Genomic DNA, 19,835 nt, shown 5'->3' on the forward strand with positions numbered 1-19,835 from the left:
GGCCAGAGAACCTTCTCTCTGCAGCCTCCCTGGGACCAAAACCTGGTAGCACCCTTCTGTCCGAGGTTGGGACTTCCTGGGAAGACCACCGAGGTGGGGGTTGTAGTGAGAGATCCAGGGCTGTGAGGGAGGAAAAGGGAGGAAGTTTGGATCCGCTAAACCAAAGAGAGCCTTTCTGCAGAGGAGGAAAGCTTCAACCGGAAAATAGACCACTGCGTACTTTGTTTTCTCCAAGGCTAATAATTCTGTAAAGATACAGCTTCAGCCAATCATATTTAGCCTTTAAAGAAAAATGTGAGAAAGGCTGTACAGGGCAAACAGCCTCGTTGGGCTTGACGCTCTCTTGAGCTGTTTATGGGTGAAGTGTTTCGTTTAGAATCCATGAGGCTGCTGATTGTCACGGCCCCCAGACAAAGCAGTTTGGCTCCGTGCTTGGTGTAACCATTTGCATCCCCAGGAGATACTGAGACCAGCTGTCACTCTTCCCTCCCGCCATCTTACTGCCTGTATTCTTCTCGTTTCTGGGCACACAGTCTCTGAAAGGCCTGCGGGTCTGTCAGATGTCGTCACCTGCACTGCACGCAGGGGAAGGGCATGTGGACCCAGCCATTCTCGTCCCTCTAGGAGGAAGCCCAGCCACTCGCTTCAGCTCCAGACAAGCTCATCCCCGCTGGCCCTGCCCACACTCACAGGCGGCAGCACAGACTCCTCAGAAGAAACCATTTAAGTTCAGATACTTGTTTCCCAATTCAAAATGAGGTTCTTTCGAAGATGTTTATTTTTCTCGTAAATTAGAAGGGAGTGGGAGGGCATGAGAGAGACAGGTGTGGCGGAATGCCCAGGTTCAGACTCCGCCTCTCCCACTCACTACTAGGTGACCTCAGAAAAGTCACTTCACGACTGTGCCTGAGTGTCTCCCTCTGAAGCCAGGACCAATGATAATATGTAACTTGTGGGGCTATTGTAGAAATTAAATACATGGATACACGTAAAGCATATAAGCTGTCCCTGAGGCTTGGTAATCGTTATAGGTTTAACTATTATAACGTCTTTTTCTTAAAACGTACAATTTTAGTGTCCACGCTAAAATGTCTACGATTGACTGACTGATCCCACTGCACTTGCGGTTTATTAAAATACTTTAAACTTGATTGATGACGTTAAGGAAAAGGAGTCTGGAAATAATTCACACTGGGGCTCTTGCTAAACTGTCTGTACCGTCCTGCTGCCTCTATGCCATGCACCCACATGCCGGTCGTGTGTGTCACTTCTGTCTCACTACTGCAGCCCCCGTGGTGAAATGTAATGACCTACCCTTCAGTAGCTGCTTGTTTTGCCCTCAGCTCATTCAATTTCTGTCCTTAAATAAGCCTGGTAATTTTTTTTTTCTCCCAAAGAATAGCAATAATGCATGATAACCCTTTGTGAAGAGCCACACATATTGGTATCCTGTAAGTTACATGAGTTGACTTTCAAATGGCTTGCCACTTGGCTGCATTCACGGAGTTCTGAAACCGGAAGTCACCTTCCAGACTGGATGAGGAGTGGAAAGGATGAGAACTGATAGTTACAGAATTTCACTGTGAAAGGCTCTGTCCTAAGCATTTTATCTGGATCATCTCATTTAGCCTTGACAACAGACATATGAAATAGGTACTGTTACACAGAGAGATAAAATCAGCTTGACCAAAGACACAGAGCACACAATTGATGATCAGGATCTGACACCAGATTTGGCCCCCAGGTAACACCTCGGAGCCTGCACACCTGATGCTCCATCACCTGGACTTCATCCCCTGCTTAAAGTGTGAAGGACTTTGCAAGGTGCTTAGCACGGGTCCTTTAATTTAATCCTCTAACACTAGAATAACATATTTTCAAAATGTTCACTTCGTTCATTGATAATACTGTGGAGAGCCTGGGTTTGTGGCCTCTGGAGCCAGGCTACTGGGTCCAAGCATCCCCCCTACTGTTTTCTGCTGAGTGACAATCTTACTGGAGTGGATGTATGCGTTCTCGGGTAGACCAGATGTCTGAAGGAGGTATCTACTCTGTGTACAGTGACATGAGTCTTAATTGCCAGGTCCCAGAACTGAACCTGCCTCTTCTCCCAGTACCAGTTTGTTTTAATTTTTACTTTTCAACTACAGCTGACATTCGATGTTATTTTACATTAGTTTCAGGTGTGCAGCATGGTGGTCGGATATCTACACAATCTTATTTTCATTCGTTCGTACTTCCTGGGGCATGCATGCACTGAACTGTTTCTTATTCTTTGCTCCCTCCACTAGCTAATCTGCATCCTCTTCAAAGATTTCCAGAATTTTCATTCATTAGGCAATGGTGTCATATCTTCCAAAAGTAAGATAGCACTTCAAATGAGATTCCTTTGAGAAACCCTTTTGGATTAGCCAAAGCGAGCTATCTCACTCTTATCTTTTGCCTAAACTAATTTTAAAAATAGCCTCTCCTTTCTGATTCTATTCAGCTCAAATCTACTTTGGCAATTGCTGAGAAGTTAGAGGGAAGACTTCCAATCAGAATATGACATAGTCAGATTTGTATATTTCAGACTCATTTTCTCATCAGTCCTTGTCAAAAAAGTGCATCTGTATAGTGAACAGTAAGTGGGGATGAGACCCACTCCCACCATGAGGACGCTACGTGGTTAACAGCTGGTGTGGAAGGAAACAAGAACATGCAGATTCTGTCGTTCAGTCTGAGCTGTCAAAAATAGCCACGGGCATGTTCGTGAATTACAATGTGACATGTGGCCATTTCACACCAAGACACGCTGTTGCTATAAAACACATGCCAGGTGTTAAGTCTTGTATGGGGAAAAATGCAAACTACTTCGTTAATATTTCATGCTGATTATAAGTTGAAATGATCATTTTGGGGTGATGTTGGATTAAGAAATTTATTATTAAAATTAAATCACCCATGTTGTTACACATGGTCCTATTTCACCTTTTCTTATTGCCAAATAGTATACCATTATGTATATATACCACAACTTCTTTATCCATTCATCTATCAAAGGACATTTTGGTTGTTTCTTGACATTATAATGCTAAGTGAAATAAGTCAGACAGAAAAAGCAGAGAACCATATGATTTCACTAATATGTGGTATATAAACCGAAAACAACAAAAGAACAAGACAACCAACTGAAAGAACAAAAACTCATAGACAGACAATAGTTGAAGGGTTACCAGAGGGTAAGGGGGGGCGGGGGAAGTGGGGCTCTAGAGGAGGGTAAACGAGGTGTAATATATGGTGATGGAAAGAGAACTGACTCTGGGTGGTGAACACACAATTTGAGATATAGATAATGTATAACAAAATTGTACACCTGAAGTCTATGTAACTGTACTAACAATTGTCAACCAAATAAACTTTAATTTAAAGAAAAAAAATAAATCACCCACTTCTTTTTATTTGATCAATGTTGTTATCAGGAAATTCTAATTACAGAGTTGGCTCCCACCTGTGGATCACAGTACACTGCTAGGGGGCATCACAGTTCTAAACGCTGTGGAACTGACTTCTGTCGGTTAGGCATGTGGCTGCTGAACTCCTGAACCCCCGCCTGGGTGACCACTGTCACTACCCCCACATACCACTGCTCCGCCCACCCTCTGCTCTGTCACACAGAAGGTGGGTGTTCTGGGCTAAAACCTAGCTCATCATGCCTTCTGTTGCCCTTGTGCACGAGTTTATGAACATAGTATCTTCCCTCAGATAATGTGTCACCTCAGGTTGCTACCTTAAAAACCGCTCTGTTTTTCTTCTCTTTTGACGCTTGCCTGGAAAACTTCTTTTCCAGCTTGGCCCAATATCTTCAGTCACACACTTCAAAGCACACTTGCCTATAGTCTACCTGTCGGTGTGTCTGTACATATGTATGTATGTATGTACATATGTGTGGAGATGTGTGTGTGTGTGTGTGTATATATATATATATATATATATATATATATAGAGAGAGAGAGAGAGAGAGAGAGAGAGAAACTATGCACTTGCATTTGAGTCTGCTAATAGTGCGTTAGCTACTCACTATTAATTAATAGTGCATAAACAAGCAGAACAAGAAAGCTTTGGCCCAGAAGTTAAACAAAAGTAATTATAAATAATCTAAAATGGACAGGACATACACTCACAAATGCTTTAAAGACAGTGGCAAAACACCCCCCCTGCAGTCTTGTTTGTTTGCTCTTTGTGGGTTGGTGTGCCTTCTGCACAATAGACGTGCTCTTAAGAAACCAATCATGGCATCATTAGGAGTAACTGGGGCTACGAAAGAGCTTGTGTGAACTCTGAGCAGCCCCGGGCCTGTGATGCTGGACTCACAGGGAGGGCGGCTAATTACGGGTGTGACACCGGGCTCTGGGGTGGACACGATGTCCCCAGTGACAGGACTGGGGACGTGCTTGACTGCTTTTCTGCTTTTAGGAGCAGCTGTAGACAAATTTAGAAGGACTTAATTATGATCATAGAATAACACATAAATGTTAGCAACTTGGTTATTGCACAAGTTCTAGTACAGCTAAGAGACGACAGAGGAAGGAATGGGTTAGAAGACACACTGGAAAGAGAAAGTGGAGGTGATGGTCTTCACATCTGATGACATGGGGAGGAAAGAGACATTGTGACAAAAAAAGGGAAACGGTATAAAGGGAAAGAAACGTGGCAGAAAGAGCCAGTGGATTTTTAAATTTGTAATAATATATAGAAATCTAAATTAAATTGGGAAAAACAAGACATGGCAAATGGGAGTGACACAAGCACATTAATACTCGGTGAGATGTCAATTAAAAAAATTCAAAACTAAAAAGCAAAAAAGAACACTATAAACAGATATAAGACAATAATGACCAAAAAACCCTACAAAAATGTTAAATGGTATTGAAATGTCTGCAGCATAAGTATATGGGGACATTGACGGGATGTTCCAAAAGGAACACAGTAATCCCTTCAGTTTTATTCAGTTTTTAAATTGTGTGCTTGTGCTATTTAAATAAACTTTAGTAAAAGCAGGATGATACAGTTTCAATTGTAGCTGTTTCGTTATAATATCTGCTGTGAATGGACAGCAATGTCAACAAATTTGAAGCTTTAAATCCTTACCTTTCCTACAAGAATACCATTGCTGCCCCCGTCCACGTCTCAAGGTGACTTGGGGGACAACAGGACCATGCACTTATGGGCCTCTGCATACTTACAGAGGGACATGGTATAAAAGTGGTCTTTAGACGCCTGCCTATGGCGGTTCGTGAGTCATGCACATAATGTTAACACAGGCTAATCTGTGAAGTGCAGAACTTACAAAGATGAGTCATTTAGAACCACTTGTCATTGGAATGTCCAGAGCTACGACTTTGGGGGGTCTCGGCTCTGCCACAGCTGCTCAGGGCTGTTTCTGAAGTGAACGTTACAAACACAAAGCGTTCCGCCGCCGGAAGAATGAAGGCATATTGGAAGGTGGGGCTGAAGACGCATGATCTCCGGAGGCAGTGGATGGAACCGCGTTTGCTTACAGCTGGCTCATTTCAAACGGCATGTGCCTACTGCAACTGTCCGTTGTCTTTCCAGAGCATACACTCCGGAAAGCATACACCTTTTCCAGGCCAGCGACAGCTCCCCCCACCAAGCATCTGCATGTTTCTATGTGACACCGTGGTGGATAGAAGATCCCACTGATAGTACAATGAGATCCACAATCAGAAGGTTAGAGTGGACATGATTTCTGAAAGGACTAAAGGGAAACCATGGGTGAGAAATTTCCCCACCTCATGGTGGGCTAATGTCAGAAGAGGACCTCGTCCTGGGGATTTCTTTGGATTAGATGGTGGTTTTCCTACAAAGGAGTAGTTTGTGAATATGGATCCTAACCTACTTCCTTTTCACCTCTTACTGTGATCAGATGATAAATTTGGAGACAATGGCCTGCTGTTCATACTTTCCATTCAAAGGGGGTACCTCCTTTTCTGGATTTTGTACTCTGTGGCAGTCCAGTATGCTGGAGAGCAAAGTAATTTACGGTATTTCCTGGCCCATAACATGAGAGTCTGTGTGATTTAATGATGAAGTAGGGGAAACATAAAGCAAATTAAGAAGGGGCTTAAACCCTGAGCTGAGAGCGTCTGTCCTTGAAATCTGTCCAGTACCTTAGTTTCCCTTTTATATTTCTCCTCTGAATACTCACCATACCTGCACATACAGAAACAGTCACTCTTTGCATAGGCTAGCGGGAAGGACGGGAATGAAATACAATAATGAAGAAAAATCAAGGAAGATATCGACATTGAGGTGAAAACTCAAGGGTAAATGAGAAAGACTGAAATATTACACCCCCAGAAGAAGGAAATCTAACTCTCATCCTTGAAAGAAGTCGGTGTGATACTGGTCTCCTGTTTAAGGTAATTGGTTTTAAGTAGAGCTGGCTGACCTCCCATTTGAGCATGGACTGATTGTGCTAAACACATGGTTATATCATTTTTCTTCAAAGAGCATCACGTGACTTGAACAGTGAGCCACACGCGTCAGTGTCAGTGCTCCGGTAATGCCGCCACTAGACGGTAAATGCACATTTGTCAACGCTTTCTGTTTTGGATCCCACATATCAGTGAAATCACATGGTTCTCAACTTGTGTGTGTGACTTATTTTGCTTAGCATACCAGGGGGGTGGTAGATGAGGGTAAAGGGATCAAATATATGGTGATGGAAGGAGAACTGACTCTGGGTGGTGAACATACAATGGGATTTATAGATGATGTATTACAGAATTGTACACCTGAAATCTATGTAACTTTACTAACCATTGTCACCCCAGTAAATTTTTAATTAAAAAAAATTCAATGCTAGTGAAAAGTCATTGTGAAAGGGGAATGGTGTTACTGTTTGTGAGACTATTAAGAAAAATCCTCAAGCAATTCCTGGAACTAAATACTTAGAATGTTGGAGAAGCAGAGAATATCCTCATTTTAGTTTTGTAATTATCTGAGCCCATACAGCTGTAATTCATTTATATCTCTCCTAGACATACCACATGTACACATTTATAAAAGTTAGAGCAATTGATTTTTTTCTTTATGATCCAGCTATCCAAGTCAATGATACATTGTGTTGTATCTTTCAAATTTGTTTCATAACATGATTATATCTAATTTAATGTCCTTTGAAATATCACTAGTCTAAGCATTGGAGAAAGCAAAATTTAAGCATACCTTTAATAATCTGTAACACAGAAGGGAAAAAAAAACAAAACATTTATCGTGATGAAACCATCTTGATATAGTTGGGATTTAACAAATTGGTGACAGGCTAGGAAAGATTATGCGCTAACTGTTACATAAAGTTTGACTTTATAAGGTTTATCATCGTGGAATTAGTAAAGATCCATCAACTAAGAAGAAAACTCCTGGGGGAAGGCTGAGCGAAAAGAAGCTTTCATACTTGCCATTAATGTTTGTCTTTACATTTTTAAGTCTTTACATTTTTACTTGTTATTTGATACTCAGCATTGTCTATATTTCTACTAAGTTTATGAATGGGGGATTCGGATCAGCAGTTAGGGGAAATAGCTATAGATTAGGTGAATTTCTCATAGAGAAGAATCAAGGAGAGAGTTACAAAGCTTTCATGACTGTACATTATCTCCTGGGAGGTTACAAACTAGTTGAGGAAATGTTAGCACATTGAGTTAAAATATAAAATAACAGCAAAATAAATGTTATAAACTAAAGGACCTTTTTGTTTTCCTTAATGAAATTTAAAAAGGGTTTGCAATGGTAAGAAATGACTGAAATTTGGATTTAAGTGTGAATTTGAGAAAGAAGTAAGATTTATGGCTATAAGGGAGGTATAACGGTAAACTTAGGGTAACTGCAGCACAGGATGAAATGAGCACAATTTTGGAATTAGGCATGGAGTGGTGTGTTGGTAAGGAACTCTTTGGGGGAAAAATAATAACAAAATAAAAGCACTTGGTAGTGCTTGTGGCTTCGTGATGTCACGGCTCCCACCATGGCGCTATTGAGCCGGCAGCTTGTTGTCAGGCCTGCAGAGCATGGAAGATAAGTACAAGCCTCCCTGCCAAACACTGCAGGTGCAAGAGAAAAGGATGACACCTGTGCTGGGAGCACCAGTGGATGAAAAACGGACAATTTAACTGACGAGGTTAGGGAGCGTATTGGTAGCCACTTGGACGCATTTCAACTTCACCTGTGGTGAGTCACTGAGGAGGCCTGCCTGAGAGAGGAGAGGTCACGGTGACGGAGTGTATTGGGTGGACAGTGAGGAGGGAGCAGAATGTAGGATGGGAGCTGAGACTCTACACATGGAGCTCATTTAACCAACTTGAAGTGGGTCTGAGTGACAAGTAAAAAAATAAAATAAAATAAACAACTAGCAGGAGTGGGAGTGGAGCTAAGCGACAGATAGTTTGATGGTAAAAACTTGTCATACAGGGTATAATAGATAAAACAAAGCCAAAGTAACCCCAATGCTTATCCAGAATTAATGGGAATATGATGGAAACGATGGGAGAGATAAAAAGAAAGGGTACATTTTGGATACCCAGGTGGCAGTGACTTTAAACAGGATCAATTAGTGGAGGGGACTCTACAGAAAGACAAGGGGCATGGGACAGACGTCTGAATTTTGAGGACACCACTTTTTGACAGTAGAAAGATGGAACATAATTAATAGCAACAAGAAAAAAGAACAAAGAGACATACTAGACCTCAGCCACATGCAGGAGAAGTGAGTGCTTCAGGAACAACTGGCATTTCAAGTGGACAATACCCGTCACAGGGATTTCCCTCAGCGACAGGAACAGTTTGAACACGATATGTCTGAATTCTGGAATACCTTGACCAAGTCAGGTTTCCTAGCTAACCCTCCGATTCCCCGACTAGAAAACGAAGCTTTCATAAAATACCTACTTGTGAAGATGAAATGTGAAAAGGTAATGTCTGGCCTAGGCTAAGTGATGGATGCCTACCAGGTCGCCACAGTGGTAAGAGGTCCTTACTAAGGCAATTAACAGGAAGGAGAGCTCATGAGACAACGTTTAACAGAAAGAAAAAAAAAAAAAATAGGAAAGTACTCATTAAATAGCAAAGCCTGAAATTAAAAAAAAAAAACAAACAAACAAAACATACTGATGAAAATAATATGATGTTATATAATGACTTATGCTCAGGCTGTGAATTTGCCTCATCACGAGCATGAATTAAAAGTCAGACATGTATTTGAGCTTTAATCCCTTTCATAGCACCTCTGGAACCTTTTAAAACTTAAAATTGTGTTTCACTATCTGTAAATGAGTGTCCACAATTTATTATTTCCATGTGTTGTTGTGAGAATTAAAGGATATAATCCAAGTAAAGTGTTCAGTACTTTGGGAGCATTATATTAAGACCTCAATAAACGTTAGCAATGCTTTTATTTTTGAAACCAGTAAGATGAATTTTTTCTTAGTAAAGTGGAAAACTAGGAATCAAAGTGTGTCCTTTCCTAGTTATTGGATCAGTAAAACAACATTACAGGAAAGGCTAAACTCGCAAGGTTTCAAGGAAAGTAATTCTAACCTCATGCCAAATCCGGATGATGAGAACTCGGAATAGTACATTCCTTTATGATAGCCTTATTTCAAAAGCCTCAGAATGTTGAAAGAGTCCTTAAAAGGTGTGATTTAATTGTCAAGAAGTGTTTGCCACTTTTAATGAGAAAAAGATCAAAAAGGCACCATCAAACCAAGACGACATAAGGTGTGTATTAAATCTTAGAACGCTATCAGAAGTTACGCAGAAGTCCACAGAGTGTGAGAAATAGAATGAAGGTGAATTTGGGTAACTGAGGACATCTCTAAGGTTGTAACTGACTTTCCAGGGTCTGGCCTTGGCTTCTTAGGTAACACGGAATATTACTTTTGAGAACAGAATGAGCTGATCTGGGAAGACCCCGTGCGACACGTCCTCTGTCCGTTAGGTGGAGACTTACAGTGTCAGCTCCAAAGCCAGGGACCGAGCCCAGGTGTCCCTTCACAGCCAATCCCCGTGTGCGGTACATACCTCGGCAGAGCGGGGCTGGGAAATCCCAGGATGCACCGTTCCCTGGGCTGACAATGCAGGTCAGAACGGTGTGCCCTTCCAACACATAGCCAGAGAGGCAGCTGTACCGGATTTTGTCCCCTATGTTGAATCTTGTCCCATGGAGGACTCCTTTCAATATTTCCCCAGGATTTCCACATGTGTGGCTCGGTAAGACTGTTGGGAAAGGAAAGAAAGAAATAGAAGTTTAAAAAGATTGTCTATGCAGGTCATTGTACATCACAAAACATGCACTGCTTTTGAGCTATTCAATTAGTAAACCAGGCACCAAGAATATTTTCATTTTGCCTAACAATGAAACAAAGAAATACATTCATGTTTTATATCAGCAATTTGGTACTTTTGTAAAGATTATTTTAAAAGTATAAATTAAGGCATTTGGGTAAGAAAGAAAAACAGTTCTGCTTAGAGTCAGAGCTCTAAATGCTGCCTCGCTTATTTTTCTAATTATGAGATTCCACAGGCCTGTAGAGTTAGTGATCAGCTAATATAGTACGGTACAGATTATGTGAAAAAGTGATATCAGAAATCCAGCATAAATGTGCAACACGCAGTGATGCTGGTCCTGGCGGAATGAGGATAAATGCGGCCTGAATATCATCACCAATCAATGTTTAATGGATAAACAACCGACATAAATTACAGACCTCATCCATTAATCCATCAGACTTTTAAAAAATCGTACCACTATTTTATCCCAAGCCACCTGTAAGGCTGTATGCATTTATAGTCTGATTCACAACCAAGTTTTGACAATCAGTTTTAATAATGCGCGTACTGTATCCACTGGTATCCCAGTAAGACAGCCTTGGTTCTATTTTCTTCACCTTCTCACATTTTTTTTTTTTTTGCTGATATGATTCTCTGCCTAATTCAACTGCCTTGAAACCTAACTGACACAATGTCCTTCCATACTAATAAAACATAATTTTGAACTTAATTACTGTATCATTAAGTTGAATGGCTAGAGTTGGAGACTGTTAGCTATCATCTCCGTCTTTCTGCTTTAAATTTAGTAGGTCATCAGTAAGTTAGCAGCTATTGTGCGGTATTCAAATAAACTAAGGATTCTGCTCTTTAAAAAAGGAATGATCTCCAAATAATAAAGTATTTCTAAATGAACGAAATTATTTTATGTGTGTATCCAATTTTTTTTTGCATGGGTATGGGGTATAGTTTGATATATACGTACAACATAGTGCAATTTTTCTGTGTTCTTTTTTTGTTTATAGAGAAATTGGTAGAACTTTCCCAGTGAATGGAAGGGGATCTCAGTGATTTCTAAAATAATTTTATGTTGACAATAAATATGTACAAACTAGGCTATGTAGAAAAACTTAGAAAACAAATACTACCATTTAGAAATTTAACGTAATTGGCATGTTTGTGAAACCATAGTCAAAGTGTGTTCGGTTCTAGTTTTTACAACATAATTTATGAAAACAGTCTGCAAATACTTAACAGTTTGACAACACAATAGAAAACAGTTAAGTTTCGTCTACATTCGTCTTTGTTTCTTTTATATATTAAAAAAAGCTCTGTTCAATGCCGCACTCACTATTTCTAAGACAATAAGTCTATTTTTTTAAATGTTGTTTTTAACATTTGTATGTGCTTTGGCATTTAACTGCCTATGATTTCTAAGGTAGAAAACCTTTCAGTTCTATCTCGGGGAGCATGTGAGTTCAGGACACAGCACAGACTGGGGATCTTATAACCTGAGATGCAAGATGGCTGCATTTCTATCGTGGACAGGGAGAGAAAGAAAGACGAGGTGGGGGGAGAATATGTGGACATACATGTGGACATAAGTGCCTTCAGTGTTTTCCTTCCTTGTCCAAGAATATTTGGATTTACCAAACCCTTCCCCCTTTTAAGGGCTTTTATTATTTTCATCAACTGTTAGTAACACTTCTTATTAGAAGGTACATAGTGCTATAGAGTGAGTGTATCCAGATAAATGTTCCCCAAAGACAAGCATTATTAGTCTCAACCTATCAGATATCTTAACACCTACGACTGAGAACCACAACAAGTAATCACTTCCATAACTGGCAAAACAGATGAACCATTCTGAAAAATGAACGTGGTTGGCCCAACTTTCCTAATTTTTCGATGGAAAATAGAAAGAAATCACTTTTTAAAAGGATCTTTAGCACAGACTGGCATACAGAGAGAGCGTCATAACAAAAATACAGTAAAATATGAACGAGGTCACAAGTTGCTGGTGCTGGATGGACAAACTCCACACTATGTTATCTGCAGCCCATTTAATACGTTTAAACAGAAGTGAAGGAGAAACAACATGGAAAATTTGACTGTGCTGACATTACCAGGGAGTGTGGAATTGTCCCCACTTCAAAAGTTCTGCGGGGAAAAAATCATTCCTGAAAAACAAGGGTCTCCCCAAGTAGACCTTTGGGGAAGAACACATCCTTGTCTTACAACTTGAACGTTGTAATAAGGCCCAATGCTCCCCGGCCCAGTGTAGTATTTAGAAACACAGACAAATGATAAAATTCAGAAAGAAAGTCATGTCTGCCAGTCTACATCATTGAGCTAGAAAAGCTACCCTTAACGGGAAACAATGTAGATTTTAAACATAGTGATTTGCAAAGAAAAATATTTCCATAAAGGAGGGTGTACCTGTACCTACAATTTACATTAAACTGTGGTTGATGACGTAGAAAACGCTTTCTCAGGGGCTCTTACCAGTTCCATCTGTAGCATCAATGGCCAAGGGTGACAGCCCCGCCCATCAAATCCTGTGCAGAAATGAGAGCCGCTATTTCGGGGGCCACCTCAGCCTTTCCTTCTTCTGTAAACCATCCCCTGGCCTCTGAGACCAGTACCTCCATTTCCTTATTTGCACCTATCTACAGATGTCTGCCTTTATGTCTTGACAGTTATACTAGAATTTGGGAAGCACCTAGTCAGCACTTTGAACAGCCGCGTTTTCAATGGATGACGGAATAGGATGGAGAGAACTCCATTTAAGTCTCTTATTTCACCCTCGTTAGCTCTGTTTAGTTACTAAAAATGTGTCCACATCAGTATTTATTCCCCACGGCACGGTGTGAGGACTGAATGTGACAAAGCAGGTCTCCAAATACCCACGTTCTATATCCTCAGGCTGGACAGCAACCAACTGTCTCCAGTTCGGACCTTGAACTACTCAAGGTGGGTGCCATCTTTCTCATCTCCGCCTACACAGTGTGTAGAATAATTCGAGCCCTCAGCAAGGCCTTGCTAAATATATATTTGCTCAATTAAATGAAACACATAAACATTAATATAAAATATAGCACGCATTCTTCTAGATACATGTACAATAACTAAGATTTATATAGTTGACACCATGGTGGGAACAAGGAAAAACAAATAAGTTTTTCAAAAACCAGTTGTACAAAATAACATTTTGGAAACTACAAATTATAATTTTAAGTGACTTTTCCCCCCACATTTGGCTAAAACTATAGATAGACCTCAGAGACTTAAACTTGATTTAAGAATTTTAAAAGCAAAATAAATTAGGAAATGGGAAAAGTGATTAAAAACCAACATAAAGTTTAAAGTCACTGGTTGGGAGCAGAAGGATAAATTTATTATTTAGGGAATGAAAAATTTTACTATTAACCAATTTTATTGTAGAAAAAAAGATTAGAATTTTAAATGTGAGCAATGTCAACAAGCAAATGGAAATAACTGAGGAAGAATTAAAATACTTCCAGTTGCAAAGAATAACAAAAATGCAAAAACACACATTGTGTTATAAAAGTATTAGCAATTTCATTAAAAAAATTATCGAAATACCCTGAAATGGCAAAAATAGATGAAAATGATTATAGGTCTACGTGAAGATTTATGTCTCATAAGTAATTATTAGCAACATATGAATATCCAGTGGCTGGGAAAAACTAATTTAAAATAAATAAATTCAACCCAATTGTTATTTCTGCCAAATTCATTTTCACTAATTTTAACCCAATCCCCTGTTGACAGTGAATGTCCCTCTGTGTCTCCCACAGTAATGAGTGCACATTAAGTATTTAGTAAATGCTCACTGCAGTGACGTGAACTCCACTCTGAATTCCCTTTAATCCTTCCTTGAAGTAATTTGTCCTCTTTCCCATAGATGCTTCAAGAAAGCGATTATCCTTTGAGTATGGGGAGTTCTGCACCAGGGCAGACATTTGGTCACGTGAAAGGGTTTCTTGAAAGAACTCTGGGCACAGTTCCCTCCTTTTGTGGCAGGTTTCCATCAGGCCTCACAGGGCCAGGTCTGTGCACGTATGGCCGCCGCTCCCCCTGCTCTCAGGGAAAGTGCCTCCAGGACACTTGTATTTAGCAAGAGCCCTAATCCCAACTCAGTGACTTAAGTAGGCCACCCCATCAAACCATCCAGCACACAGTTCAGATGGTGAAATGGATGTCATACCAGATCCCTCTGCAGAAGAAGAGTGGAAACAGGATACTAAAATAACAAGCAGCATTAATATTCATGGCTGCTCCACGGCCCAACGGCGGGCCAGCAGAAGCTGGAATCCCACCAGCGGGGCAGCAGCGCTTCTCACAGCGTGTGTGTGTGATCAGTGAAGTTTCCTCTGGGGCCTCCATTGGGAAAGTGGGTCCCTGAGGGTGCCTAGCAGACACTTGTTTACACTTTGCCTCTTAGGTGTCCCTGCAGCTCAAGGAGATAGGACTTCAAATACCCCCATGGCATAAGGTACCGGGATGTGACCCAACAACACGAGGCATGTGTGTCCACGGGTCTTTGCCCTGCACGCCTTCCCATGACCTTTGGGGAGGATTAGAACAATCTGATTATGTAATTTTCAGGAACACTGTGCAAATCAGATTTCCAAATGTTGAAACCTGACATTTATTCTCTGCCCTGACTCTGAATCGTGGCCAGTTGGCGAAACAAGCTGCTGAGACAGCAGTTACGTGACAAAAGCAATGAGGGTTTCTTTGCAGGCAGCAATTACTCAGCGCCTTCCATTCCCAGAGACTGTTCTCCAGGAGGGGACACAGTGAGGGAGGAATTCTGTACTGATGCCAGTGCTTTGCCAAGGAACAGGGCTGCATGGGAAGAGCTCAAAGGGGAAGTGAGTTTTAAGGATGTTTAAAGGAGGAAAGCAACAAGGTTTGGCCAAATGAGAATGGGAAGAGGACGCTTTTTAAATGAGGGAACTAGGTTTGGCGAGTGTTTACGGTAAAGCCTACAGCACGATGCGTTACAGAGGTCACATGTGGGAGTAGCAGAGCTCCTACTCCACAAACAAACCGAATGGTATGCGACAAATTACTTAACTCTGAGTTTTTATGTTTTCAAAAAGGGATTGAAGAACGAAGTGTCCTGATGGCTTTGATGTGCATCATAAATGAAATAATGCAGATTAAAGAGTTAGCAGGACACATGGAGCAGAATAAGTGCTCGATATACATTAGCATTTTTAAATGCATTTTCCCATTTCTAAAGGAAATAATACAAGTTTAAAAGTATAGAGGGTTTCTAATATATACCGATTTCAGAAACAATAAAACTAAAGAAAAAAAGTCTCTTTGTGTCAATATTACCATTAAAATGGGAACACAGTTATTAAAATGGAAAGCAAAGGAAAAATATATCTCAGTGCTTTTTTTAGCCATATTAATTCTACTTCTCTGTTCCTGATCTATAATAATAATTAGCAACACACAGCATGCTATGAACTAGACAGTGTTTTAAGTGGTTTATACATATTAATGGCAATATGAAGTACTATTTGTCCCTTTATAGAGGAGGGAACTGTAGCACAGAGAGGTTAAGTAACTTTTCCGTGGCCACACAGCTGGTAAGTATTGGTGGTAGGATTTGCAAACGGTAAATCTAGAATTTCTAGTCTTCAGCACAATAAATTTTCCTATGAAAATGTTGTCAACATCAAAAGAAACAATGAAATGCCACCAAATCGGTAGTGCTCCCAATAGAACTTTGTTTCATATAAGAAACAAAGGATATAAGGATTTGGGAGTGTTAGGATATTTTCTCATGTAAAACTGGGAGCAAAATTATTGCATGGCTTTTAAAAAATGTGTTTCAGGCTTTCCAGGTAAATTTGCAGGATGGGAGAAAGGTGTCAAGGGGGACTGTGTACAAAGTTAACACCGCAAAAAACCAGGTGGCAAACAGATTTGACATCTTTAAAGTGTCATTTCAAAAGATTTTGAATGGCAACTGGAAGCAGCTTATGAGAAGTGAGAACACCTCAATGCCTCGCAAAGGACCTTGACCATGTACACTGGCCACCGATGCCGGGTAGGACACTGAGTTGGGGATGTTATTATGCTCTTTGTTTTTAAATCTGTTGAACCTCTCCACGGGTGAATCCTAGACTTAGCAAGAAAAGAGAGAAGGACTGGAAACGTTTCTGAGTCTCCTGTGGCTGAAAGAGTGACGATGGAAGGAATATAAAATAAAAGGAATTGAGAGCCGTATTTCCAGCTCCTGGAATTTCTATAATTAATGGGAAGGGGGAGTCAATCACGAAATAAAATGGAAAAATGGCCATAAAGTTAGAGGCAAGAGCACATAGAGAGCCCAAGCAGCAGGCTGAGGAAGAACAGTAGAAGAATGGATGCTGGTGACATCAACAGAAGAAAATTAAGCCACACGAAAAGAGCACAGCGATAGGGGAAAACAGACGGTGAACTTTTCAATTATCGTAGAATGATCAAAAAGAAAATGACACTTGCGTGTGTGTTACCAGGTAAGTGTACATATACTCCAGCCTCGCGCTCATCACGGACACTGCCATTAATGATTCAAGGGTACATACACATTTTTTATGACCATCTTTCTCCCTTCCTCTCACAAATGAACTTTTTACTCAACACATGGATATGGGGTTGATGACACGTGTCTCAATATTTAGGTAAAGATAAAGTAAGAGTATTTCTAAAATCTGAAGAGGACTTTTAGACAGTACGACTACAAACCATCTGAGATATCAGCTTTGCGAGAGCGGGCAGGCTGGTGAAAGCTGGAGAACTGGCCCCGCGCCAGTCTCTGCTCTTTGCTTTCTAACGCATCAGACCCACGTAACAAGGATAACACCGTCCACTCCAAAGCTTAACCGTCACATGACATAGCACGAGAGGTGGTTAGCACGTTGAATTCAACTGAGATTTAGAAACAATTCTACACTCTTCATCATGGCCAATTTAGTGATTAAAATTAAAACTCACCATAATCCTTCATCTTTGGCCAAGGTACAGTGTTAGAGATTGGATTTACCTTCCTGTGATGACAAAGTTTTTTTTAAAGAAAGACATCAAATTTATGACTAAACTGCCGTCAGAGCCCTGGGCACCAGGCAGTGCTCGAAACAAGATCCTGCTCCCCTCACTGGGCACCCCACTCTGGCCCGTCCCGCCTCTCCACGGGCATCCAGGCAGGGATGGGACACAGATGAGAGTCCCCAAAATTCCACCAGCCAACTGTCTTATATTCCAAACTCTGAGATTCTTGGCCGTAAACAAGCCTCTGCTGCTCTAACTACAGTCCATCTGTGAGGCCAGCGGCCTGTCCAGAGGGAGGACCATCGTGGAGGTTCCGGAACGTCACATTCCCTGTGACGCCATCATGGGTGAGCGGAGCCCCTGGAAACATAAACTCAATCCAGGTCTCAATGTCCTCTCCAGCGACATGGGCAGAGCTACATCCTGGTTCTTGGGCAGTGACTGATGACACAGAGGTTTGCGGGCAGGACATTTAGGTGGCAGTGCTGGTGGGGCAGCTGGCGGCAGGCAGGAGCAGGGCTGGGCAGAGAAAGACAGTGGCAGCAGTGCAGTGCTGACAGAGGCCTCGGCCTGTCCCCAGGGACTCTGGAGTTGGTTTGGGCTCAGTGTTTCCCAAATAGATTGGCCAGAGAATTTCCAGCAGTGGCCAGTTATTAGATGCCATTGCTCCCTAGGCTGGTGTCACCATGGCTCTGCCAGGACCACTTCCTGCAGAGGGTCACAGGCGTAGCCTTCCATGCTCCAAAACCCTTCCCATGGAAGGTTTCACTGTCTTTTGTATTTCCCCATGGGATCCGAGACTTGTCACATTTCACATCTAGTTCACGACGCGTGTGGTAATTTCCTGCATAATTACTCAGTTATACATCAAGCTTCAGGTGCAGGAGAAAAGCTGTTACAAAAAGCTGTGGTTCTGGGTCTTGTGTGGAGGTGACAGAAGAGTGGCTGGCAGAGTAGGGAGCATGCCTGCCTGGACATGGAGGGGCGGGATGGGCCAGAGTGGGGTGCCCAGTGAGGGGAGCAGCTGGGGCACACCCCACCTATAGCAAGCAGGAGAAGAAGCCCTAGTGTTCCCAGCAACACTGACGGAAGAGGAGCCTGGGGGCCAGGCAGGCATCAGCTGTGTAGGACGGGGGCAGGTTCAAGGTTCCCAGGACTGAAAGCAGTAACTACCAGGCCACAGACTAAAACAAAGCCTGGAAACACAGTGTCCTATAAAATACAAACAATACATGGCACACACGTAGGTTGTTTCCACACACGGTAAGGCATGGCTTCCTCACCCACTTTCTCCTTTGCCTCTGGACGATGCTGTATTGATTCTTTTAACTTAGGATATTTATGCCTAGACTCACGTATACACACACACACACGTGTATCACAAGTGCACAGAAAAATATACATCTGAGTAATTCAAATCAAGTATATTAGATTCCTGTACAGGAAAGTGGATACAATTTAACATAATGGTTTTATAACTTCATTTATAAATACACATATATAATTTAGGTTTTATGAAGATTAAACTTTAAAATCACTACTAATTTTAAGACATATTTGCATAGAAAACAATAAAAGGAATTTAGCAATTTATTAAAGTCATGTGGCATTTTTACTTCTAATTAATGAATTTTTGGCCGTCACTCAGTCTAACATGATTTAATTTTTCTTCTATGTGCTGGCAGTTACCTTCTAAAAATAGTCCTGAATTAAAGTTATGGTCACACAGTGTTTCAGTTTATCAGGCACTGGTATATTACTAATTTGTGATTTTCATATTCACTTGAACCTAAAAGCTTTTTCCATGATTGAATTCACATAAATAGCTCACGCTTTATTAAAAAGAGTCTTTTGGAAAAGGTAAAGCATGCGTCTTTGTCATGTACTATCACATATAGATAATTTGTGGACTAAAGAGTTTCTAATTTCTGAAGACCTATTGTTGATTCTAAATAATTCCATTATAACAAGGAACTGGTGTACGAATAAAATTAATGTACCATATATATACACAGAGGGTGCAAAAAAATGTATACACATTTTAAGAAAGGAAAAAAAACTGTATGAAAATTGTAATACAACGAATGACACTAGCATTCATTTGATTAACACCATCTTTTGAGCGAACATCATACTACACATTGTTACCGTAATTCAATTCAACTCTGAAAAGTAATACATAGATAACGTCTCTAAAAATTTGTACATTTTTTTGGCACGCCCTGCATATATACACTTAATTCTCAGGCTGGAAAGGAGGTGATGAGCTAACGATTATTAAACTGTATTACAGAGACGGTAACAAAGATGAGGAAGTAGGTGTAAAATCTAAGATGGAAGCAGCTTTCCAGCCCCACTTTTGTCTCACTCAGATATCAGGCCGCTTGCTCATTCCAGAAACCGCCCAGACTGGGATTAGTTGGCTCCTCAGA

The 19,835-nt window shown here is 41.0% G+C and overlaps 1 protein-coding gene across 1 annotated transcript in view; it reads right to left on the minus strand.

Moving 5' to 3' along the window:
• Window positions 1-19,835, minus strand: part of CSMD1 (CUB and Sushi multiple domains 1) — a 1,609,724-nt gene that overhangs the window by 802,837 nt on the left and 787,052 nt on the right. The window contains exon 4 of the mRNA XM_033104535.1: window positions 10,081-10,275. Within this exon, the coding sequence (XP_032960426.1) occupies window positions 10,081-10,275 (195 nt within the window). The remainder of the gene's footprint in view (window positions 1-10,080; window positions 10,276-19,835) is intronic.

This window comes from Rhinolophus ferrumequinum, chromosome 4 (genome assembly GCF_004115265.2).
Source record: "Rhinolophus ferrumequinum isolate MPI-CBG mRhiFer1 chromosome 4, mRhiFer1_v1.p, whole genome shotgun sequence".
Taxonomy (NCBI): domain Eukaryota; kingdom Metazoa; phylum Chordata; class Mammalia; order Chiroptera; family Rhinolophidae; genus Rhinolophus; species Rhinolophus ferrumequinum.